Below are 25,153 nucleotides of genomic sequence, written 5' to 3'. Positions count from 1 at the left end.
GGTCATGACAAATGGTACACGTTCCAGCAACAGCCACCTCCTTTAGAGCATGGTGTTGTCAGCACTGCTGGTATCAATGCAAATTTGGCTTCTTTGTTAGTGTTCATGTTTTGTCAGTCTCTTGGAATAGTTCTAGAGCAAGCATCTTTTTTAAAGTATTAGAATAATAATTAGATATATAATTATAAATCCTAAGTTTTTGAAAACAAACACATGACGATGCCATAAAGATAGGGTTAGATTTCTTTCTGTTTGTTTGTTTCTTTATGGGTGCAGTGTTGTCCTAATTGATCTGCTCTTCTTCTGTACCTCTAAACTTCTCTGCAGAGCTATTGGATAACATTTTGGCTTTCCTTTAAATGAGGCAGATACCCTTACTCTTACATTTGGTTCCAGGAACTTGGGCTTTATGAGATATCAAAAAAACATAGAACAAAATCATGAGAATGTGGGAGCAGGGCAGTGCAGGGGGGAATACAGCAGCACAGAAGGGGAATACAGCAGCTGCTGTTTTTGCTATTTTCCATACTGCAGATTTGATCTGGTTCCATCAATGTCAATGTAAAGGCTGTTTTCGCTGTTGGTGAGAGCTGGCTTAAGCCCTGTAGAAGAGAAGCACTGCCTTTTGCGGAGTTGGAAAGAATTGCAATTGTGTATTGATGGTTTTCCTCTCTTTGTGGATAAAAACTACTCAAGAACATGGGTACATCCTGGGCGGTCAGCCTGGCCTGAGCTCTCTGCCCTAATACTCAGATGCATCAGTCTAAAGCTAGCTTGGCTATGTATTCTTTGTAGTCAAAGCTGCATGAACAGATTCTTATGCTATGGTTTCATTGCTTCTCTGAGCTGACTGAAGTGCTAGCTGCTGTCAGGACTGGTCTCTTCCCACCTTGCAACCATGTGTTCCCACCACGTTTCATTCTGCTAATAGTAGTGGTTATGCAGCTGTGCAGTAGGAAATGACCTGGCAGGAAAAAGAAGCGTGGAGGATTAGTTTGTAGGTGGATTGTCTCCCTGGCCCTGCTAGCTGTGCAGCTGCAGGACTAGTAGTTCCAACACAATGAGGACAGTGGGGAGAGATGACAGGGTGAAGGAGAGATGATGGGGTGGAAGAGAGCATGCTTGTTCATTCTGAGTGCAACCCACACATAAATTGGCTTAAAGAAACCATGGAGCTGTATCCTCAGTCTCTTTGCACTTCACAAAGTATTTATAGGAATGTCAATAACTAGGAAATAGTTAAGGTGTTCAAACCATTGTTTCCAAATGGTTTTAACTGGTTTGGGGAAATGATCAAACCTACTCCTCCTCCATCAGAATCAGAGCAGGGAAATTTCTCTGAGTGAAATCCCAGCTCAGCTCCAATGTGGGAGGACAGTAAACATAGCTGTCTCTGTGCTTTAATTGAATAATTTGAACTCTGCTTTGCTACCACCACTAATTTGAGAGCCAAGTCTTATCTATCGACACTTTTTAATACATGAAGCTAAAGGGATGGGGAAGGAATTAAAAAGTAGGCTTTATTGTTAGTATGTAAATATCCAGCCCTGGACAAGGTTGATATGGTATAAAAATGAATTATGCCAAGATAAAAGGGGAGGCTTAGCCACACTTTAATCTTTGCTGATGTATTGAAAAAACATAAATCAAAAAGGTTGAGGGTATCTTCTTACGTGTTGATGCGGGCACATGAACTGTGGTTAAAGGTGAAAAGCAAAGGCTTCTTAAAATAAAACAGAAAACTCCCCAAAGCTGCTGAAGGTCCCAAATTGTTAATAGGAGACACATTCAGGCTTAAAAACCACGTGGAATGTGTGCTTTGAAATAAACTTCAAATGTGGCTTTAAAATAAAATCCTAGAGTTCCTAAGTCTTTTGAAGAAGAGCTGTCTTGTTTATGGGGAAAGTAATTTCTAACAAGTTTCGCTGAGTTTCAGGCTCCTGAATTCTTGAATCTAGTCTATCTCATTCAGAGCAGAAGATTTTGTAAACTGAGATTTGAGAGTGCTCTGTATGTTTTGATCATGTCCTTAAGAATGGAGTTTGTCACAGTGGCTTGATAAAATTGAGGTTTGGAACACATTCTGGCAGAGGGTGATTAAAACTGTTCCCTATGATCCTTCTTACCTCCATGACAAACAAATTTTGCTCTGAGTTTACATCACTGAAATTTTATCTGGAGAGTCCCTCTGTGCCCTACAGTCACGCAGTTCTGCAGCTGCAGCTTGTAGCAGTGCCATAGTGCAAAGGATTTGTGGCCATAGGCTTGGGTGAGAGTGAGCCTGCCAGTGTCATTTGTAGGTGGATGTACTGAAAGTGTTTGGTGTAGTTGTGGGGAGAGGAGGTCATTCCTCACTGTACATGTACAGAGGGGCTGTACTTCTAGGGTGAGGAAATACAGCTACTTTAAGGAAATCTCTTTCCATCTGTTCACCTCTCAGTGGGCTTTTTTGTCTTGCATCAGGTGTAAAACATACTGTGTCTAGGACTGAATTTTGGGCCATGAGGTACAAAAGCTGAGGTTTTTTGGTGCCTGATTTGAAAGCTGAGTGGCATAACTGTCTGTCACAGTTCAGCACACGACCAGCACTGCATGGGGACAGAATCATTCTGTGTTAATCTGGTGTTATGTTTGTGTTTGTTTTCTTCTGTTTACATATTATTTCTTGCCATGAGCAGTTCCTTGCTCCTCTGCCAGAAATGCATGTCACAGCCCCTTTTTTTCTCCATTACTTTATCCTAATTTCTCCTCCTCCTCCTCATCTCAAGCTTTCATCAGTTCCTTCTGATGGAGGGGAGGTGAAGCAGTTGGAAGGGATGTGCTTCCCTTAGGCAAACATGGAGAGCTTTACCCTGTGACAAAGTAATTGCTCTGCAAGAGTTCCACAAGTGGTTTCTACGTTCAGAAGTAATAGTCACTTTTTAAATGGTGGCCTCTGAAGAAGTGCCCACTGAGGAAGCCACTCTACTATCATTAATTCCAGTCCTCTTCTCCATAAAGATAAACCATGATGTGTGGATTCTTTCTTCTTCTGCCAACAAAACTGTGCAGAGAATGTCTTTGCTGGCAGCAAGGGCCCTCTGCAGACCATGTCTTGTATTAGGGGAGAGCTGCAAACTCGGGGACAAGTCTCTGAGGTGTAATTTAATACCTGGTTCAGTGTCATTATGGGTAATAGAAGAATAGCCCTACGTAGGCCTAGTTAAGGATCCAGTTTTACATGAGTAAATGTCTTTCAGATAACATCTGCATGAGAGCAAAACATGATTGTTTTGAAGGGTCAGGTATTGGTATTAGATGCATGTCCACCAGGATGCCAGACTGTTTAGGAGCTAGGATATGATGTTAAGTCTTGGGAGTCTGAGGTTTAATTTCTTCACCTGTAAGATGGGGATTTCCCAGCAAGAGCATCATGACCATAGAATCATATCAGTGAATTTAAGATGCTAAGATACCACTGTAATGAAGAAGAGGTAGGTGGCTTCTGTTATCTGCCCAGTGTGAAGACAGAGAGGAGCTTTTTGCTCCCTGCCTTGCTAGAGGGCTCCCCCAGAGTAGCAGTCTGAAGTAGGATTCCTGGCTGGGCCAAGAGGAGCCCTTTCACTAAGTGTCAGGGTGGGTTTCCTTTGTGCAGGCTCCCACAGGTGTGTGGGGAGTGACACTGCAGTGCTTGTTATGCCTGATATGTGCCGTTATCTCTGCACAGAGATGGCTGGTGCCTAATGCGGCTTATCAGTGTTTGCTCTTCAGTGTTGTCTCAATGCTGGGAGATGGGCCCAACCAAGGGAAGATGAAGAGGGTTATGAGTTCAGATATCTGCCCAGGACTAGGGGATGCATGAATCACCTGTGAGGAGGTAGTGGTTAGCCTAGCCCCGGGCAAAGGTATCAGAAGCAGAGGCTACACTTGTGGGTATAGAAACAGAGACACAGTTAGAACTGAAGTAAGTTAGGAGTGGATCTCGCTGCTGAAACTGCTTACAACAGAGAAAGTTTTAAGATCTGTTTCTGAGGTCTGATTAAGTTATTTTTTCTAACTTATCTCTGTCAGATATATTTGGGGCTTCTATTACTGCTTTATGACGAACGTATTTTACCGACATGAGGCAGCCTTGAAGTAGGCAAAGGCTATTGTCCTCATTTTTTCTAAAGGAGGAATCTGAGGTATTGAGCAATCAAGTAACTTGCCTGAGGTTCCAATGACTATCTGTAAAAGAGCCACTCTGAAGGCATCATTCAGCAAGGCAAATAGAATGATTGCAACCCTGGACCTGAGGAGAAAAGATTTCGGCCTTCTCAGGGATATGCTTGGAAGAATCCCATGAATATGGTCCTGGAGAAAAGAGGGGTCCTGGAGATCTCATTGATTTTTCAGGGATGGCTTCCTCCAAGCTCATAACAGTCCTCCCCCATCTGCAGGAAACCCCAGAAAGGTGGCAGGAGGCCTGCATGGATGAACAAGGAGCCCCTGACAAAGCTCATACCTAAAAAGGAAGCATAGAAGTGGAAGCAGGGACAGGTGACATAAGAGGAATATAGAGAAACTGTCTGAACATGCAGGAATGGACTTAGGAAAGCTAATGCCCACCTCGAGTCAAATCTGGTGGTGGCTGTGAAGGACAACAAGAAAGGCTTCTTCAGGCTTATCAACAACATGAAGACCAGGGAAAATATGGGCAGACTACTGAAAGAGGCAGGAAACCTGATGACAAAGGGCATAAAAAAGGGCAATGTCCTCAATGCCTTTTTCACCTCAGACTTTACTGGTAAGGTTTGTCTTCATCATTCCCCAGCCCCTGAAGCCAATGGGAAAGCCTGGAACAAGGAATATTTCTCCTCAGTAGAGGATGATCAGGTTAGAGAACATTTAAAGAAAATGGATATACCCAAGTCCATAGGACCTGATGGGATGCATCCACAAGTGCTGAGGGAGCTGGCCACTGGTGAGGCCAGTCTTGATAATCTTTGAAAAGACATGGTGGTTGGGGGAGGTCCCTGAAGACTCCTATCTTCAAGAAGGGCAAGAAGGAGGACCTAGGGAACTATAGGCTGGTCAGCTTCACCTCTGTTGCTGGGAAGGTGATGGAGCACACAAACCCAGAAATAATTTCCAAACATATTGAGGTCAAAAAGGTGACTGGGAGTAGTCAGCATGGATTTATGAAAGAGAAGTCCTGCTTGACCAACCTGATAGCCTTCTATGATGAAATGGTGGATGAGGGAACAGCAGTGATTATGGTTTGTCTTTAGCAAGGCTTTCAGCACTGTGTCCTGTAGTATCCTCCTTTACAAATTCATAAAGTACAGACCAGATGAATAGACAGTAAGGTGTATTGAAAACTGGCTGAACTGCTGCATTCAAAGGATTGTGATCGGCTGCCCAAAGTCCATCTGAAAGTCAGTCATTAGTGGTACACTCCAGGGGCTGGTACTGGGGCCAGTACTGTTTAACAGCTGCATTAATGACCTGGATAATGGGACAACCTGAGTAAGCTTGCTGATGATATTGGGAGGAATGGTTGGTGCATCAGATGGTTGTGCCATCATTCAGAGGGGCCTCAACATGCTGGAGAAATGAGTGGACAGGAACCCCATGAAGATCAACAGAGTAATGCAAAGTCCTGCACCTGGGGATGAATAAACATAGGCAACAGTACATGCTGGGAGCTGACCTGCTGGAAAGTAGCTTTGCAGAGAAGCACCTGGGATGCTGTTGGAAAACAAGTTGAACGTGAGCCAGCAATGCACCCTTGTGGCAAAGAATGCCAAGAGGTTCCTGGGCTGCATTAGGAAGAGGGAGGTGAGCCTTCCCCTCAGCACTAGTAAGACCACATCTGGAGTGCTGTCGTGGTTTTAACCCCAGCTGGCAACTAAGCACCACGCAGCCACTCACTTCCCTGCCAGTGGGATGGGGAAGAGAATGGGAAGGGTCAAATTGAGAAAACTCATGGGTGGAGGTAAAGACAGTTTAATAGGTGAAGCAAAAGTCGTGCACACAGGCAAAGCAAAAGAAGGAATTCATTCACCGCTTCCCATTGGCAGGCAGGTGTTCAGCCATCTCCAGGAAAGCAGGGCTCCATCGTGTGTAATGGTTACTTGGGAAGACAAATGCCATCAATCCGAACGTCCCCCCCCTTCCTTCTTCCCCCAGCTTTATATGCTGAGCATGACATCATATGGTATGGAGTATCCCTTTGGTCAGTTGGGGCCAGCTGTCCCAGCTGTGTCCCCTCCCAACTTCTTGTGCTCCCCCAGCCTACTCACTGGTGGGGTGGTGTAAAAAGCAGAAAAGCCCTTGACTTTGTCTAAGCACTGCTCAGCAGTGATGAAAGCATTCCTGAATTATCAACACTGTTTTCAGCATATATCCAAAACATAGCCCCATACTAGCTACTGTGAAGAAAATTAGCTCTACCCCAGCAAAAGCCAGCACAAGTGCTTTGTCCAGTTCTGGGCTCCCCAGGACAAGAAGGACGTGGGCTTACTGGAGCGAGTCCAGCAAAAGGCCACTAAGATGATTAAAGGATTGTGGCAAGTGAAATACGAAGAGAAGCTGAGAAGGCTAGGATTGTTTAGCCTGGAGGAGAGAAAGTTCAGAGTGGATCTTATCACAGTTTATAAATAGTTGATGGAAGGGAGTAAAACTAAAAGCAAAGCTAAAGCGTGTCAAGGGCAAAAGGTGTTCTTTACTGACTTTTGAAGATCCTACCTTTAGAAGTTAGATGGCTGCTCCCCTCTATATAAAATTCATAACTTTCACATCTCTTTAGTTCATTCCTCACATATATTTCATCTTTAAAGCTGCTGGCTAAAGACTTTAAGTGACATTCAGTACCAGTGCCCAAGCTTATCTGGTCTCTAAGTGGAGACCATGCAGTACCCTGGCCATCGCAGGGCAGAAATGAGTGTTCTTGGAGTACTGTGTCAGGGCTTGTCAGAGGGGCAAGTCTCCCGCTACTGGTTTCAAAAACTCCAGGCAGCAGCTGAAGTTCTGCACTGTAATGCTGTATCTCCAGCTGTCATTAACCAGCTTAGTTCCAGTGGCTTCTGAAGGATGATGCCATTTGGCATCAGGTGAATGAATTTGTAGTACTTTGTTGGTGTGGACACTCCTGGGCACCAAAGAGCAGGCATCCAGAGCTGGGGAATTACAGGTAGCTGAGCAAGAATCCTTCTCGGTGTCTCTGCTCAACCAGATAGTGGATAGAGAAAAATGACAACTAGAAATGACTTCTATTACATTTGCAGGTGAGCAGGGTAAAGCTTTTCATGGGATTTTCTTGATGAAATGTTTTTTGGTTGGTAAATGCTGGCCTGATAAAATGAAACATCACATGGGAATGTTTCCATTTGGATGAAATTTGTGGTAGGAAAGGTTTTGCAAGCTCAGGGTAAGATTTTTAATACAAGCTCTGCCCTGAATTGGTCTTGTACTCCAGAGGGTGTGTAAGCAATTAAGATGTAAAAGCTATCCAACTTAAGCCTTTTCCTCAAAAAAATAACTTTGAAAAGGATCTTGGAAAAGAGCAGCAGGTGCAGGAAGGTCTTGGTGCAGGAAGGTCTGATGAATGAAATTACAAATGTAGGGAGGATTTGAAGAGTGCACAATCATGAGGTTTGAACCAAGAAAAAAAGTGTTTCATACAGTGCACAATTAAATTATGAAACTCACTGTCACCAGATGTGGAAACAAAAATAATAAATGGATTCAAAATAGAATTAGATGGATTCATAGAAGATCAGTCCACCTGAGCTATCAAAGAAAAAGTTCTGGAGGGAGTCATTAGCTTCATATACCTTGTATGGCTAAGAGCAATCCAGCTTTAGATGAAATATGGTGGGGTTGTGTTTGCTTCAATAACAAATTTTTTTCCTCTTCTCTTCAGCTAGTTAAGTGCCATGGAGAGGTGATAGTGTCTGTGCATTTGTTATATTGTTGGTGGCTACTGCCTGTAGCACATAGTTTGACCACTACTGCCTCCTACACTGTGGTTTCTCAGTGAGACCTTTCCTGTAATCATTAGATTCATGCTTGATGTTTGAGAGCTGACAGTCTTTAAAACACTGATGGTTCTCACTGCACATCCTGGCAGTGTATGATTAATGGGACAAACATGTTCCTGTGGTGTTTCTCAGCTTGCAGGCAAGTATTTTAATTTCTCTGTATTTAGTCCTTTGGTGAGTGTTATGAGGGTATGTGCTTACTGAAGGGGAATGGTAGCCTCCTCCTTGCAAGTTGCAATTTTGACCATTTAGGAGCTGAGAACAAAGAAATTCACCCTGTCTCTCTTTTCCTATTTCTTTTCTAAAGGTTACCCTTCTACTCCCTACAGTTGCTCCTTTTTTCTTCTCCATCATCACGTAATCAGGCTTGCAATTTCCCCTTCCTACCTTCTGAGTTGCAGGTCAGGGAAGGGACATATGCAGCCCTTGACTTCTTCTAGAAGTGTTCCTGAAAGGCTATCAGATTTACTGAAATGTTTCATCCATTTTACAAATTGGAGCTAAATGCCACCCCCTCCCTGAGCACAGCCAGTCAGGTTCAGATGTTGCTAGAACTTAGACCATGACCTTATGCTTAGGTGGTGAAGATATAAGTTATGCTTTATATTGACTGAGGATTTAGTTGGATAGTGGAGGATAAAGGTAAATGTGTAGGAGTTAGCTAACAGATTTTCATCATTGATTGAGTTTGAGGAAACAACAAAACAAAACCATGTACAATTTACCTAGTAGTGAGTTTTACAATTGCAGGTTACAGATTGACAGAGGTATTTATGACGAATTTTGATTTGGATAAGCACCCATGTGTTCAATGTCGATCCTGCCTGCTTCTCAGTGACTGATTGTTCTTAGGTTATCAGCCTCTCAGGCTTGGGACATGGGAAGGCTTGAGGACATAAGCTTGTTCGGTTTTCTGAATGGACAAAAGGGGCTGGTCTTCTAATTTTTGGCTGTGAATCTAGATCACAGGCCCTGCCAGGTTCCAGGATGGCCGGAACTCCAGGTGGCTCATTTCATTCTGTATTGGAGATGAGGATCAGCAATGGGTTTCATACTCTGTGATCCTTGCATTTGAACCCACAGCTGGAATTGTCATCCTTCTCTAGTGATGAGATGCTGGTGGCAACAATTATACTATCTCATAACTGTTTTTTACAAACTAACACCCAGAAGTTTTGTAAAACTTTTCTGTGCAGTGGGAGCATCAACATGCAGCACACTTGAAAGAGAAGATCTGCTGGTCAGATGCTTTCTACAGACATAGCTTCAGTCAAGTCTATGGAACCTATCTATTAAATGTAGACAGGCATGTGCAAGAGTCAGTAAATAAAAAGTTCTGTAAAAGATGTTCTTATGTTGTGGGGAGCAAGAAGTTTTCCAGGGCACGTTTGTCCAGATTACTGCTTGCTAAAAGGCACTTTTTGTTGCTCTTGATGTTTAGTTCTCTAAACACTTCTTGCCTTTGTTTAGAGAGAAAAAGACCAATGAACACAGGGGTTTGGCTCTGAATTCAGAATGCTGTGGTTAAGTGATGTTTTAGGTCTCTTTATCATCTTTTCTCTGTGAGCAAATAGTTACAATCTCCATTTAGAACATAAACTGGTCAGAGTCCACAGCAGAGTAATTTATAGTGCTGCTCAGTCAGTTCATTTCTTGACATATGATGGGAAGACACCTCACACAGGTTAGGCAGAATCTACTGTGATAGAAGGATGAACATAGCTATTTGCTAACCCTTTAACCCAGGGTGAACTGGTTTATCAGCCAGTGAGCCGAAGCCTGTTTATTCTCAAAAGATTTCATTTTACCAGTAAAGGTTAAAACCCCAGCCCAGAGCAGGGAAGGTGTGTGCGGACATCATTTTGTTCACAGAAGGTTCTGTCCAAAGTGTTTGGAGAGGGAGGAAACTGGAAGGGAAACTTTCTGTACGGGGAACATACTGTTGAAGTCCTTCCTGTTGGGTTCAGCCCTGTGACTGATCACCTGTAGCCGTTTCACTGCCAACTTTCAACAGATACAAGGAGTACCCATGTTTGCCTGGGTTAAAAAATGAGTCTGTATAAGGCTCAATTTACTTGAAAATTAGGGAACTTCAGCTCTGATTCTAACTTTAATGCTAGGCCCTTTCTGTACAAATAGGTGAAGCAGTTTCCTAGATCTGAGCTTCCTCAGACAGGTCTGCTTGAGTATACCTGTATATTAGCTAATACTCTAAGCCAATGTCTAAAAATACCCACACCCTATGGGCACTTGCTAGAGCTGTGCAAGCCAACAAGTTTGCTCACAATCAGAGATGAGGAGGAATCTTTTCTAAGTTCACGCGAGTTCACCATTCCTGTCTGTTGCAACCAGATTCAAGACTGAATTTGACCTGAGGTAGATGCCAAGCCTGAGACATGCCTGGATTTTCAGAGGTTGTGCGAGCTGTAGTGAACTTCCCAGCCAGTCTCAAGGCTTGTAGTGACATGTACAGGCAGGATGCTTTCTCCCTGTTCTGGTACTTGCAGCAGAATAACTGCAGTGGTTCTAGCTCATCAGAGTATTACTAGGACTCTCTCCATACAGTGACACCAGGAAAGAAAATGCTTCCAGCTCCCCAGCAGCAAGATCATGGGAGATTTACTCACTAAACAGTTTTAGAAACCCAAGTTCTTCTTTAGGAAAATAAGACCCGCTCAGTGGTAAACTTCTCTACAGTTAAACAAATTGACACCAACACGGAAAGAGGGAGTTCAGTCTCCATTACCCCTTCTCTCCTTGGCACATGTGTATGGGGAGATCTCCAGGTGAAAATTTTAATGGTAGTTTATATGCAATGTGGCCAGCTCTCTGGATTTTATTGCTATTCTTGCAGTATCAAGTATACTTCTGGAGTCTGCAGCCCCTGCAATCCAGTGATTATGTGTGAATCTTGGATTTCATTTTTGAGAAATGTGGTTAACAGAGAAAGCAGGATCCAAGTGTGACCTGGAAATTCAAAACACAGAGACAAATTAAATATATATATAGTGATTTTTATTCCAGTCTCATCATATTCTGTGGTCTAAGTCATGATTTTTAACACAATGCTTTGAAAAGGATTGAGAATTGTTTCATATAAGGAAACAGGTGTTAATTGTGGAGTGAGTAGATACGCAGCACAAAGTTGCATTCTTCTCACAGGACACCTATAACTGCAGAGTTACCATACGTAGGGAACAACACTGAAGCAGCTGCCATTTTATGCTTTCGTTGTGATGCTCATGTGAGCAAGCAAGCATGTGTTCCTGCTTTTTTCTCTCACCAGAGAGCTGTGTTTGCACTGTCTTTGGAGAAGAGTTTACATTGTCTTCGTCATCTCTTGTACTACTCACAGTATTATAAGCTATGCTGAAGTCTAATCACGCTTTGAGTCATGCTGTGTCCTTGGCCATAGAGAGGCTGTGAATTTCACGGGTTAATTATACTTTGGATATAACAATATCCATGTTAAACAACATGACATTCTATTTCATTGGATACCTCCTTGTTCTTGTGTTTTGAGAGATGGAAAACAGAAATGGAGAACTGAATGGAAGAATAAAAGTCTGCATTTTCTATCTCCTGGGCTCCCATCCCAAACACTGAGTCCTAGGCTCCATAATGTTTTTAGCAGACATGACACATTTTGAGGCATTGTTCCAAGGAATAGTGCCAAAAATCCTGATGGTGTCTCAGCCCTTCAGAAGAGTATTGGTCCTGCTCACCAGTTAGCACTGTGGGCAGTCTCTCCCCAACCTACAGCCTGCTGTGTTCACCACAAGGGAAGAGAGGATAATAAAAGGGTGAAGAATACCCTGGATCACATTTGTACCTTTTGTTTAAGGATCTCCAACGCTTTCCACATATTCTTTAGTGGGCTTTAAATACTGTCTAGTGTATTGTCTGGGATTCTGGTGTCTAGTTGTGCAATACCTTGCTTCTCAAGGTATATCTTGAATAGCTAAGGAATACCTTACTACTTTGCCATTCAAGAACTGGACCTTTCAATCCTAGAACTGCCTTCACCTATAGTGAGAGACAGTAATTTCTTCAGGACCTTTTGATCAAAACAGAGAATGAGTTTGATCCCAAGTTTCCTGAGATGCAGGACAACACTGCCTCAGTGACTGCAATTTCAGAGCTTGACTACTGGGTCAGTATCTTCTTTGACATGTGTGTTCAAACTGAGCCAAACTGTAGCTAAGGAAGTGGTGGGCCACTAAATTCAGATGAGTGTGGTCTCTACAGTGACCGCGGACATGATATTTTAACAACAGAAGCAGATGAGCGGCTGCAGACAGGAATAACTTTTTTTTTTCTCCCCTCTCCTGTAGAGGGAGATGAAGTTAGACAAGCTTGATAAAAATCCCCAGAAGCTTGGTGCAAAAGTTTTGGGTGGTGACTCCTGCAGATCTGCAATCACAAGTGCATTTTGTAAATGGGATGGAGGGCTGGCCTCTGTGTAACTGCATGGGGCATTGTGTGATAAGCGTTTTTCTTAAATACAGGCTTCTTACCCTGAGAGCAGGAGCCGAGGGGGTGAATGTTTTCCTGCGAGTCCTCATGATTGGCTCACATGTAAGGAGCTTGTAGTTCCTTCCTCTACCAGTTATTCAGCTGAGGTATTCATCATCAGGCAACTTCTCTGTAAAGGGCTAAAGCAGAGGCTGTAAGCACAAAAACCTGCACAGATCAAAGACTGTAGCTTTTCCTAAGCTGTGTAAAACTTTCCAACATGTCTCAGAGCTGTGGAGATGCTCTCAGAGCACACTAAGGCTAAGGTGGGGGGATGTTCCCCTCCAAAATGAGGTTTCTGCTTCTGGTGTTTTGCAAGCAGATCAGAGGCCAGACCAGGGCACCAGGTTGCCTGCAGCACAACTAACATTGCCTGTATCAGGAAGGGATCCAGAGCGTGGCATGCAGACAGCAACTGTTGCTCAGCTTTTCCAGCTATCTAGAATAGATCTGACAAGCAATTAGAGCATGAATATATTACAGAGCCGATGGGGGATGCCTTTGTTAAAACTTGTGACCCATACTTAGCTGCTGTTTACATTGGCGGCAGCTTCGAGGGTGGGCAAGACCCTACCTGCCTGTCTTTCTCTTCTCTCCTTCCCCATGCAGAGGGAGCTGGGGAGCTCTGCGTCTCATTGGATATTTCAAATGCTTTCTGCACAAGTCATAATTAATGCCGAGTTGTGGAGCTAAGACCAGATGTGCTGCTGAGATTATCTCCCAGGGCAGATCGGCTGCTCTCTGCTCTGTAGCGCTGGGTGAATGGAAAGCTGCCAGTGCTGGGACTCAGAATGTGTCTGATGCCTGAAGTCAGGACTTTCTTTCTCTGCCGCTCCTGCTGTCTGACACTGCCTGGTTTCTGCTTGAAGCTCAGCGCCTGTCATGTAGCGGAGTGCTGCACAAGAACAAGAGGTATGAGATGATTTTCCAGAGTTTAGATTTGTATATGGTTTTCTTTTCCTGGATGAAAAGCAGATATTTGAGGTTAGCCTCAGACAGAAGCTAAGAATCTAAAAAAGGATCTGGCTTTACAAAGGGGGAAAGAGTGGGAAGGATCCAGTCTATGGCCAAAAATACTGCTGGATGTCGAGCTAGCATTAAAGATAGTTCTGGGGAGGTGTGTTTCTGTTTGCTTTTACACAGAATATTTAAATGGCTGTATGTGGCTGAGAGCACTCAGCTCCCAGTATATGGAGGCTGCTCTTTGTGGGGAATGGGATCAGAAGACACTATGTTCTACCACAGACCCGTTTGTGTGACCTTGGGCAAGTTACTTCATCAGTTTCTCTTGATTCCTAATTATCTGTCATTTCCTTTCCTTTCCCCTGTTCTTGCATGCTTTGTCTGGCCGGATTGTTTAGTTGTTAGAGACTATCTTTTCTTAGGCATGTACAGCTCCTAACGTGGAACTCCTTTTTCAATTGCTGCTGCAATAATCCACAGAGTATGTGCTTGGGTGGGCCAGGGCAGGGAAAACAAGAGTTATAGGTTTGTATGTGTTTTGTGCTGTGGAAGCATATGAATTTCTGAAAGTCTGCCCATGATTTTTTCTCAGTGCTTTCATGTGTGAGAGGGACAGATAAATGGGAGCCTAAGCATGAATGTGGGAAGGTAAAAGCAGACACTTACCTGTGCAGGTGAGCACGTACACAGTCTTTACATCCGTAAACTGCCTGTCTGTGAGGCACCACATGCATGCGCGGGTGTATGTACTGCTGTATAGCAGCATCCAGGTGTGTGCCTGATTATCTTCCAGCACATCTTTTAACGTGTGTGTACTAAGCTGTACATATAGCTGACGTAGGTGTGTCTGGACTTTTCTCACTTTAAGCACACACGGAGTCCTCAGCTCTCCCCGTAAAGAAAATCTACTCAAGAACTGACTTTATTATCTCTGTCTTTAGTTTATTTTGGTTGAAATCAGAGCTCTGATGAGGAAAAATGAAGCAGGGAGCATATATTTTTCCTGCCCACTGCGTGTCTGGACAGCATAGCTGAATGTATAGGCTTTGTATGCCTGGAGCTGGTGGGTGAGCTATTCACGCCAGGACAGAGAGCCTGTCTGTGTCTTAGTACATCATTCCTGGCTCGTTTTTTCCACAAAGAGCCACCTAAATCTTTAAAGAACAGTAGCAGCTTGTTGCAGTAGAGGAAAGAAATTCTGTAGCTCCGCTAGCCCAGTTTTTTTAGTATCTCTTGAATCTTTCTGAGATTAAGGATGTGGTCCCAGGCATGTTGGTTTTTTTTCTGCTTTGAAATAAAACAAAAGGGCCTAGCTATAGATAAGGATATGACAAGGGAAGTTAACCCTTGGGTTGCTAGTAGCTTTGGCTTTATTTCCAGCATAACTCTGTCTGTGTGACTGGATGGCACTGTCTCCCCTTCTGAATGAAGAGAAAAACTTTAATGTCTTCCAGCAGGATCATCAAATGGAGTGAAGCGCTGCCAAGTTCAGCCTGAGCTGAAGGCCCCAGTGATTAAAAACAGGCCTGTGCCTTTAGGAGCCAGCAGATGAGGCTGTGTGTGACTGGCTCCATATTAGCTTTTGCTTGCAAGGCAGGGCAGTCCTTGTCTAGCCTGGCGATGCTGTGATATCCTGGTAGTTTCAGGGACATTTTACAACATCAGTTTTACAAGCCCTTCTGAGAACTAGCTGAAGTGAGATGAGCTTTACAGAGCTAGCAGGACACCACCTCCTCAGTCTGCCCTGTTTAGCCCCGGGAGACTGAAGTAAGTGCATCTGCTATGTCTCTTGTTAGTGTAGCTGTGAGAGCCCTAGAGGTAATTTTCCTGAGGGTAGACTTTATCAAGTCCCCCCAGCAGATGCCCAGATGAAAGATTTCCACAAGCTCAGAACTGTTAGCAACTCTAACTTGCCTTTGACAGTCCCTTTCCAGCCCCACTCCAAAGACAGCTCTTAGCTTGCTCCTTCTCTGAACCCTAGCACTAATTTCCTTTTCTAAGCCATGGACAAGCTCTGCAGCCACTGCACAGATGAACAATTTCTCCAAGACCAACTTTCCAGCCTCAGTCTAACTGCAGCTCTGTGCTTTCTCTCTCTAAATCCCATCCCTAATGCTCTTACTGCCAAAAGACTTGGTCTGGGAGCAGTCTTTCTTCTGACCAGCGGCTGGGGGGGTCCTTGTCTATGGCTCAGCAAAAAAAATTAGGGCTAGCATAGAGGGAAAGAAAAAACATAGAGCTGCAGTGTAATTGGGGCTGCAAAGGGAAGTTGCAGTTACCAATAGACTTGGCTTGGGTGAAATATTTTGTCTGCGTGATGCTTGGTGACCTTTTCTAGTGCTTCCCTGGAAAATTAGGGTTCAGGGTTGAAGGAAAGAGAAAACCTAGATCTGCAATTGGAGTTGGGCTGCCAAACTAAGGTGGGAGGCAGCCAAGAGAGCTGGGCTGAGAGAAGTCTTTCACCCTGGGAATGGCTTCAGGGTCTTCTCTTCCCCTCAGCAAAAAATTACCCATGAAGGCTGTGTCATCTCACCTGCACAGCCTTTCAGCACACACTGTCACACAAGAAGAAACCCATGCTTGTGCTAGCTCCTTTCACTCATCATATGATAGGTGATCAGCTTCATCATCACTCATGTCAGTCTTGGTTTCATGGCTGTTTTTTCCTGTTACCTATATGAAATGGTGTGAAGGGAGATGAGCAGTATTGCAGTAGAAGAATATTGCAGTGCCTTTGTTTCCTCCAAAGATCGCTGTTTCCATCCAGGAGAAAAAGGTGTTACCAACCTCCATGCCTGAAGAAGGGGGAAAGACAGGGTCCCCAGCATCTGGTTCTGCAGCAGACACCCATAGTAATGTTAATACTGTGCTTGTGAAAGGTCCATCTGCTGCTCCTTCTGAATCTCAAAGCAGGTCGCCCTTCTATCTCTGTTATCTTAGCGTCACATTCCTTAACCTCCGTATCAGTGGTCTGTGTTTGGCTGCAGTCAACTTGTTACCCAGGAGTCACTGACGGGTTGACTGTACTTACAGAAAGCTACTGCTGTTGTGATCCAAAATGACCGGGAAGGCAAGGACTGATATTGCCTGAAATGTATTAGAGCATGTTGCTGGCCATAGACCAGCCAAAGCTAGGGAAATGTAGATAAAGCTTCACGCTGCAAGTGGAGATTATGTGCTCAGTTGTTCTCTGTGTGCTTGCATACATGTGTGTCTGACACTGCTTTAGTCCTTGCTCTGAGTTAAGTCTAGAACACCAGAATATGAGCTTCTGAAAAACATTCTCTCTGTGCTCTACACCTGGGGAATGCAGAGCATTTACCTTTTCCAGAGCCTTCTCTAGACAGGCCCTTTAGGAAGCAGGGTTGTGATTCAACAAGTAGAGGTTTGAGAAAACAGGGCTGCTATCCTGTAATTGCCCTGACATCCACCACAGCCTGACCTCCCTAAACCTCTCTGTCTTGCATCTAGAAGAGTCAATGCAATGTATCAGTTTAAGGAAATAGATGGGTTTGGTGGGAGGAAGCCTGTCTCAGAGATTGATGATAGGATATGGAGGTTTTTTGTCTCTAAGGTGCACAGCTTGGGGTCTGACCCAAGCTTGCCATAACTAATGCTGAAGGACCTTGGTTTACATTGGCCCGTGGCCCAGGATCAAACATTGAGGTCGGAGGAAGAGGCAGAAATGGTCACTAGCAGAATAGCATGAGGGAGGATAGACAGGACACATGTTTCTGCTCAGCTTTTCACAGCTGAAGGGCCTGCACTGTAGCTTGCAACTCTTGTTACCTGCATCATTCCTGTGTGTGTTTCTATGATATGTAATGTTGCGAGTTACTCCCCTGTGAGCAGGATCAGCTGAGAGGCTGAGATGAACAGGCCATGGAGACTTCACTTTTTCAGCTGTGATCTGGATTTGGAAGTTATCTGAGAAACTGGGCTGAAAAACTTGTTCTTTCATGGCTGTAAGTGCCCTGGAAATCCTTGGAGAACACTGAGCCCCACATACCAAGCAGTTCTGCTGTGCCCTGTCATGACAGCAAGGATTATCTGATGAGATTACAAAGCAACCTGTGCAAAAGCAGGAAGAGATTCCCTGTCCTAGAATGTGACTTCAGAGACACCCATCTCAGTGAAAATTCAAACAGATTAGAAACAAGAACTAGTAAAATCTTTCCTCTGCAAGAAAAGCAATATTTCCAGTGATAAAGACAAATCACTCCCATGCCCCAGGGCATGCCTGCCTGCCAGGATAAGGAGGGAATTTCCTTCAAGAGTCTTCATGGCCCTCCAGCTCAGATACTGTAATGCAGTTGCGTAGGCTGGGGTGTAAGGAAGGTTTCTGTCTTCTGATGTATAACAAACTGGCAGGAAAATGAAATTGGACTTTAGGATCCTTCTTGCGTGCTTCACTCAGGGAGTTGAAACTGGTAGTGAAAGGTTTGTTTCTCTGAGGGTTCAGCAGGGTTGGACTGAATATAGAAATCAGGTATGGTTTGACATGATGTGTCCCATGAGGGACAGTGAATGGTGGTTAGGAAACTTCCTGCCAGGAGTTATCATCTTCCCATGAATATAGGACTGAAATAAAAATGGAAAATGTGGTTAATAGCAGGAAGGTAAGTAGACCCTTAAGAAATGACCAAATTCCCTGGCCTGGTATAAACATATGCATGCATCCATTAAACACTGCTTCTGGCTATTGGTTGTAAACACAATGTAACTCCAATATTGCATGCTGCTTTAACTAAGCGCTGAATGCACGATCTAAAGCTCTTTGGTATCAGTAGAAAGCTTCCTGTTGCTTTGAGAAATCTTTGAATAGAATTTCCTATCTGCTATGCTCTGGTCTCATCTGAAATTGAGTAGATTCTGGGATTCTCTCTCTCACTGAATTCTTACTACCAAAATATGGTTAACTTAGATGCTATCCTCCCTGATTCCACCACGCTTTGCAAGTTGCTAGAATTAGGGTTTCAGAACACAACTCAGTAGCTGTCCTTTTAGATGGAGTCATCTCCTAGTGGCAGGGACTGAACTGAGACCTCTGGGTCTTACAGCCTGAGCCCCTTCTGTGTTGTTGAAAAGATCTGGTGCTAATAGTGGCATTCAGCAGCTGGTATAGACCAGGAACTCTAGTTTCCCCAGAGGGAGAGACAGTGCTTCATGCTTGGGCATATATAATAGATCTGACTTAAGAGTTAATTAGGCCAGTCTGGTTTTAGAGCATCTGGTGCTTCTGATATTTTCAAGGTACAAGAAGTACAGCACACATGTTTTAGTAGGAAAGGCAATGCAATGTATTTTGCATGCATTTTACTCTGTGCTTTAATTTTAATTCAGCAATTTTCTTTAAAGGAAAAGAAATAGAAATGAGAAGCTTGCAGGATGGTGGGCGATTTTCACAGTAACTAGTTTTAATGTTGACAACTGTATTCTGTCATGTTAGCAATCTCCTGCTAGCGGGATTGCTGCCTTTTGGGCTGGGCGCCTGCAAAGTAATGAAGAGTAACTGTGTGACAGCTAAGAGGTAGGTGTGTGCAGAGAGGAATCGTGTCCCATAAAGTCAATGTAGCCTATGCTTTGGCATTCTTGGGACAGAATATGCAATGGAAGTATAATTGCTTAATCCAGATTCAGCACAGCTGCAGATAACCATGAACATAATCTTAACCTCACCTTCCTTGTGTATAATGAGATATAAACTGGCTTAGAGCAGACAATAGTTTGAAGTACTTAAGAAAAAAAGTCATTTGGCATGTAATTCTTAGTTTTAAAAATAATTTTATTCTTCTGAGTCTGTTAGAAACTGGACCTTCACACATGTTCACCCCCTCCATGTTAAAGTTTCCCTCACTGTATGCACTGAGCAATAGCTCAAAAAGAGTTTAAGCTGACACCCAGCTGTCTCTCTTGCTCTTTGTTGGCAGGGATCTTTGGACAGCGATTGGAGGACACTGTACAATATGAGAGGAAGTATGGCCAGCGCTTGGCCCCACTGCTGGTGGAACAGTGTGTGGATTTTATTCGGGAGCGAGGTCTTACAGAGGAGGGGCTCTTTCGAATGCCTGGCCAAGCCAACCTTGTCAAAGATCTGCAGGATTCTTTTGACTGTGGAGAGAAGCCCCTTTTTGACAGGTGAGTTGACATCACCAAATACAGGCTGGTTTGCCTGTGGCATGTAAAATCTGGCAGGAATAGCCTTGCAGTGGCTATCCTAGTTTACATGTTCTTTCCACACCATCATTCTCTTAAAGTGCTGCTGGGGCTTTCTCCTGCATGGTGTTGGGTGCCGAGGCCTTCGTTCAGCTAAGTGTTTGAGCAGAGAGAGAAATTGAGCCCATTAATCTAGGTGGGGCTACTCCAGTGTTTCAGCTTAAGCACATGTTGAATGAAATGCATTGCTAGATTTGGGTGCGGCATACTCAGCAGTTGGTGGGATCCCACTGTAGAAATGGATATGACAGAGGTGAACTAGGTGTTCTACTGCTTTCAGATGTTGCGTTCTCCCTTGCAGCAGCCACAGCAGATCTGCCCAGGGGCAATATCTCGCCTCTGCCTTTGTCACCAGGTTTCAGAATAGTCACCACCATCTCGCACATCTTCACTGGCTGTTATACGTGCCATGTATAGAATTGGTCAGCATGTCATAACAAAGCACTTTCTGACCCCAGAAGAATTCTTGGCCAAATTTTTTTTTTTTTTGGTCTACAATTTCAGCAGCTGAGATGGTACATTTATTTCAAAACTGATCTTTTGATTTTGAAAATATTTTGATTTTCAACAAAACTTGAGTCAAATGTTTCTGAAATAAAAATGGCAATTTTGCATTTTTCTTCCCAGTATAAAAATGTTGCCGTAATCACTCCTCGCCTGGTACAAAGACATGCTAGCTGCCTTTTTGTCCTACTGACCATGCCAATGTCAGGGAGCAGCAAGGGCCAGCTGCTGCACAAAGCAAGGTGAGTCAGGAGCAAAGTGTGGTAACAAGGCTGGCAGAGGCGATGACACAGTCCAGTGATCACCAGGCAAGCCCATAGTGACAAGGCAGGTCCAAGATCAAGGAAGGTAATCTGTCCATGAGTCAGGGTCCAGGTCCAGATCAACAGGGTCTGTAGCCAGGCACAGATATGGCAGTGGGGCAGTGGGAGTTGTAGCTCAGACACAGGATAAACAGTAGAGGCTTAGCTTAGCATTGGCTCCCATGGGAAGAATGTCAGCCCTGGCTCGGAGTGCTCAGTCCAAGGTCAGCAAAGGAAGGGGAACAACGCTCAGCTGCGCTATCTCTACGTTGGCCCTGAGCCCAGGGAATCAAATCATCAAGAGGGCGGATGCTCTCAGGGCCCTTGCAGCCAAATCCTGTCCATACTCTGCAACTAACATTTCCTTCCCTCTCTCATACGTACACGCTACCCAGAGTGAAGGTTGGCATTGTGCTAACCTAAACAGTGCTTTGAGAAATGGGCCTTGACCCTAACAGAGACCTTGAACTCCAGGGATATTTGGATCCAAGGCCATTGTATAGATCTGGCCTGACCTCTGTCACAGGTCCAGAAGTGGGATCAGATCTGGGATCTTGGCTTGGAGACCTGGCTCTATTTCTTGCCAGAACTCACTGGTACCACTTTCCCAGGTAATGCAGGCAGCATCCAGTATATTGCCAGCACATTAACCTAGGAGATCACTTCCCCTGGACCTGCAGCCAGCCTTGACATTGCCAATAGCGTCCCTGCCTACTGCTGCAGGAAGAGCTAGCACTCTACTGTACGGGCAGCACAGTGTTTGGTCTCATCCTGGGAAGTATATATATCCTTAGAGTTTATTTGGAACATTCTTCTAATTCTTCCGTCCCCTCAGCTTCCCAGACCACCCATCTTCCTTTCTTTGATTCTTAACCACAGTCAGTATTTGCTTCCTAAATGAAAGTGTTAAATATTTAGAGATATTTTCATGAAAAAATAAAGTTTGAAATCGTCAGATTGTCTCATTTCATCACCTCTTAAACAAAACCTTTGGTTTTTTAACTGAATGTCTGGGTGTTCTAATTCAGAATTAGAATTATCTTAGTTCATGTGGAATTGAACAAAGTTATTTTGGAAAATGCTCATATTCTGGAACAGGAGTATTTATGGAAGGAATTAATTAGGAATGACAGTTTCACTTTCGTGTTTTACTTTAGTCTAATCTATACTAACTTCATTGTCATGAAGACAAGCCAAGCCTTCCCCCAGCTTTTTTAAAGCAGAAAGCACCTTTACTTCCATAGGCATTTGCACTGTATAAATAGATCAGTGCTAAGTCTCACCTTTAACAGAGGCAGTAAAGATCTCCATGAAAGAATGCCTGCCTTTTGGGTAGTCGATTTGAAACGTGATAGCTGAAGGTTCAGTACAGAATTAAAGGAGGCAAGCCTAGGGGTACCCGAGTAGTGTGACAGTTGTGGGCCCCCCAGTCATTGCCTGTTGCTCTTTCCACCATGTCCACTGCCACTTGTAGGCCTAACTCTCTCCTCTTTGATATGTATAGTCACAGACAGCGATGAGGGAGAGGCAGTTCCACCCTGGCTAAGTGAAATGCAAGAATTATTTTCTCTATGTGCAACTAAAGCTATCAATGTATGGCCTAGGATACCTAGGCAGCAGCAAGTATTTTCTGCAAGTGCAAAATCCATATGCTTGTTTCCAAATCAGGTGCAGTGAAAGGAATATCCTTTCTTTTTCCTGGTTGCAGGCAGTGCTTTTAGATGTCTTTTCTGTCTACAGTGATCTTCCAAATGCTAGAGCCTGCCTGCCCATGGTGGATCAGATCTCTGTGATGACTGATAATTAAAATATTTATTTTTAAAAGGCTTGCCTTTCCAATTTGGATTTTAAATGCATATGTATATTCTTATGAAAGGCCAGGTGTTGCTGTTTTGGAAGCATCTACAGCAGTCTGCTCCTATTGCACTTCCATGACACCGAAAGTTTGGCTGGATTTCACATGGCCTTGTGGATGAAACAGTAACTGCAGCCAGTGGACCTGAAGCTGTAGTCTGGGCTCTGCTTCTGAGTGTTAGTCATATCCACTGTCCCAGCCCGAAACTCCACACTAAAAAAAACATAAAAAAGAATAAGGGTACTGACCTCATTTGTAAGGCATTCATAATCAGCTGAAGAAAACCACTATGTGAAACTGTGGTATTCTCAAATATGGCGGAGCTGTTTAATAAGAATAGCATTATCAGGATCAGTAGCAAGTGGTAGCTGCTGGCAGCTTCCTGTCGTAATTTTTCCTGTTTTAGCTGTGTATTCCAAAAATGTTTAAAAACATACTAAGCAGAAGAGATTCAGCTTTTAGATAGAGGTGAGGATTTGAAGCTCTGTTGCCCCGGGTTTTTCTCAGGTTCTTTAAAGACTGTCGGGGCAATGGTAGGTAGCAGGGAGCTGGTGACAGAATCTGTTTAGACTTCCAATGGTTGAAACCTTTAAGGAGATCATCTGAAAGATTAAGTTGTACAACAGGAGACTTGGAATGAGGGAGAGGTATTGCTATGCATCAAAAGCTGGATAGGAAATGGAAAGGGAAGACTAGGTGCATCTTCATCATGGGATCTGACACCTCATCCCCAACTTAAAGCAAAGGACAGAGAAGAGGGAAAAGAAGTTCCTGGAGTGGGAGAGAAAAGAAAGGCTGGTACCCCAGCATAACAGATGGGCTAGGAAATGCCAGATACCCCAGCCTGGGAGAGGAGATGTGACCCACAAGCTGGGCAGCATGCCAAAAGGCAATAGAGGGCCTGGAGGAAATACATCTTCCTCTGTTTTTTTTCCAAATGATTGAGACGGACACTTGGGAGCCTGGTTCATCAGATGCAGGTAGGTGCCGGCTGGGGAGAGTATCAGGCAGGAGGGATCAGTGAGAGGATCAGAGGTTATGTTTGATTGCACAAGGATGCAGAGCTCTATTGTCAGTGCTAAGTGATCACTGTGCACTTGCCTGGACTGTATTTCTCACATTCCTGATCCACATTTGCTGAGGAACCACAGCACCACCCTACCTTAAGCAGTATCATGGGCATATCCCTTCCACTGCCTATATTGCCTGAGATGCATTTATATCTTGACAAAATGGGAAATTTTCCTTGTTCCCAGGTAGACCCTCCTGCCTAGTACAAACATCTGGTAGAACAGCTTCCTTCCATGTGTCTACTTCGTTCCTGTCCCTAAGAGGGACCTTGATGCACCCTCGTGAAAGGCATCAAGCTTTGGGGTACTGTGGGTTTCTAAATTTCCTTCCCTCTTCTCTATTGCAGCAACACAGATGTTCACACTGTGGCATCCCTCCTGAAGCTTTACCTTCGAGAGCTGCCAGAGCCTGTCATCCCCTTTGCCAAATACGAAGACTTTCTTTCTTGTGGACAGCTACTCTCAAAAGATGAGGGAGAGGTCAGTGATCCTTCCAATCTGCCTCCTTCTACCTTGAAGGTAGTTCCCAAGACTCAATGTAGTACAGTTTTCTTCTCATCACTCTTCAGTCCTGATTCAAATCAATGAAGTTCCCGAGAACCTTCTCCTGAATTTTCCTGAAGCCGTGAATTGGGCATTAGTATCACAGGCTTCTGCTTGAAGCAGGAGCTTTTTTTGAAGTCAGTCTTGAAGCCTGGTGCTTCTTGCTGCTAAACAAAGCCATTATGTAACGTAATCAGCAAGAGATGCAAGGTAGGAGAGATCTGAGTTTCTCTCCCAGCCTTGCTGTTGACTCATTAGCAAGCTGTAAGAAGTCACTCCCTTTTTCTGTGTTTTCAGTTTCATAGAACAGCATGTTCTGCTCCCCAAAGTTTTTGGTGGGTGAGACATTGATCAGTGCAATGGGCTTTGTATTTCTCAGAGGAGATGCACTACAAAAGGGCAGGCTATGATATTATCCCAAAATGGGGGAGATAATGCTATGAATACTTTGCCAGAACATTCTTACGATGTTCCTGTCTTTGGTTTCCAGGCAAGGGAAGGGGCTGACAAAAACCTTCAAGTCTGTGGTAATCATGGAAATTTTGATTCACTGCTTGGGAGGAGCAGGATAATTTACAATATGATTGATTGATCTGTTTCATCCATATTGTTCCTCTCGCGGTGATGCCTGAGCTCTTTGCTGATTGTGAAGGCACGTTGGATCTGGTCTTATGCGGGTGGAACTGTGCCACCTTCTAAAACAGAGGTTTAAAGAAGCTGTAAGGGTTGTTACTAGTGTCAGCTAAAGCAAAGGCCTGAGGGCTTATCAGTCACAGTACACAGTTCTGTCCCTTTTCTGTGTGTGGCCTGAGGAGCGTGCTCACATCTTTGTCTCTGATGGGGATTGTAAAAACTCTTCTTTACTGAGAGCCTGGGGTTCACCTTTAGTTCAAGTGGCAGAAGGCTCTGGGGAGATTCAGTCCTTCATGATGACTGTAGAAAGATACTTGTTTGCATGCATCAAATGTAGCATATCTGGTAGTGTTTTTTACAGATAAAAGGCAAGTTTGCTACTACCTGTACTCACATGATGTATCCTCTAGCCATCTCTGAGAAAGCAAATTTCTGTATATGACACAGCATATTGCCACACGTGGATGTGCATTTGCATCCTGGGCACAACCACATCAGTGTGTCAGTGCACTAGTGTTGTTTTTTAATAGGTACAGGTGCTACTAGCTC

The 25,153-nt window shown here is 44.0% G+C and overlaps 1 protein-coding gene across 3 annotated transcripts in view; it reads left to right on the top strand.

Moving 5' to 3' along the window:
• The window catches only part of LOC126043100 (rho GTPase-activating protein 22-like), an 86,254-nt gene that overhangs the window by 47,211 nt on the left and 13,890 nt on the right, over nt 1-25,153 (top strand). For all 3 annotated transcript variants that reach the window (XM_049811020.1, XM_049811019.1, XM_049811021.1), the window contains exons 3-4: nt 19,412-19,619; nt 23,776-23,908. In XM_049811020.1, the coding sequence (XP_049666977.1) occupies nt 19,412-19,619; nt 23,776-23,908 (341 nt within the window). The remainder of the gene's footprint in view (nt 1-19,411; nt 19,620-23,775; nt 23,909-25,153) is intronic.

This window comes from Accipiter gentilis, chromosome 9 (genome assembly GCF_929443795.1).
Source record: "Accipiter gentilis chromosome 9, bAccGen1.1, whole genome shotgun sequence".
NCBI lineage: Eukaryota > Metazoa > Chordata > Aves > Accipitriformes > Accipitridae > Astur > Astur gentilis.
This window is presented reverse-complemented; position numbering and strand designations above follow the sequence as displayed.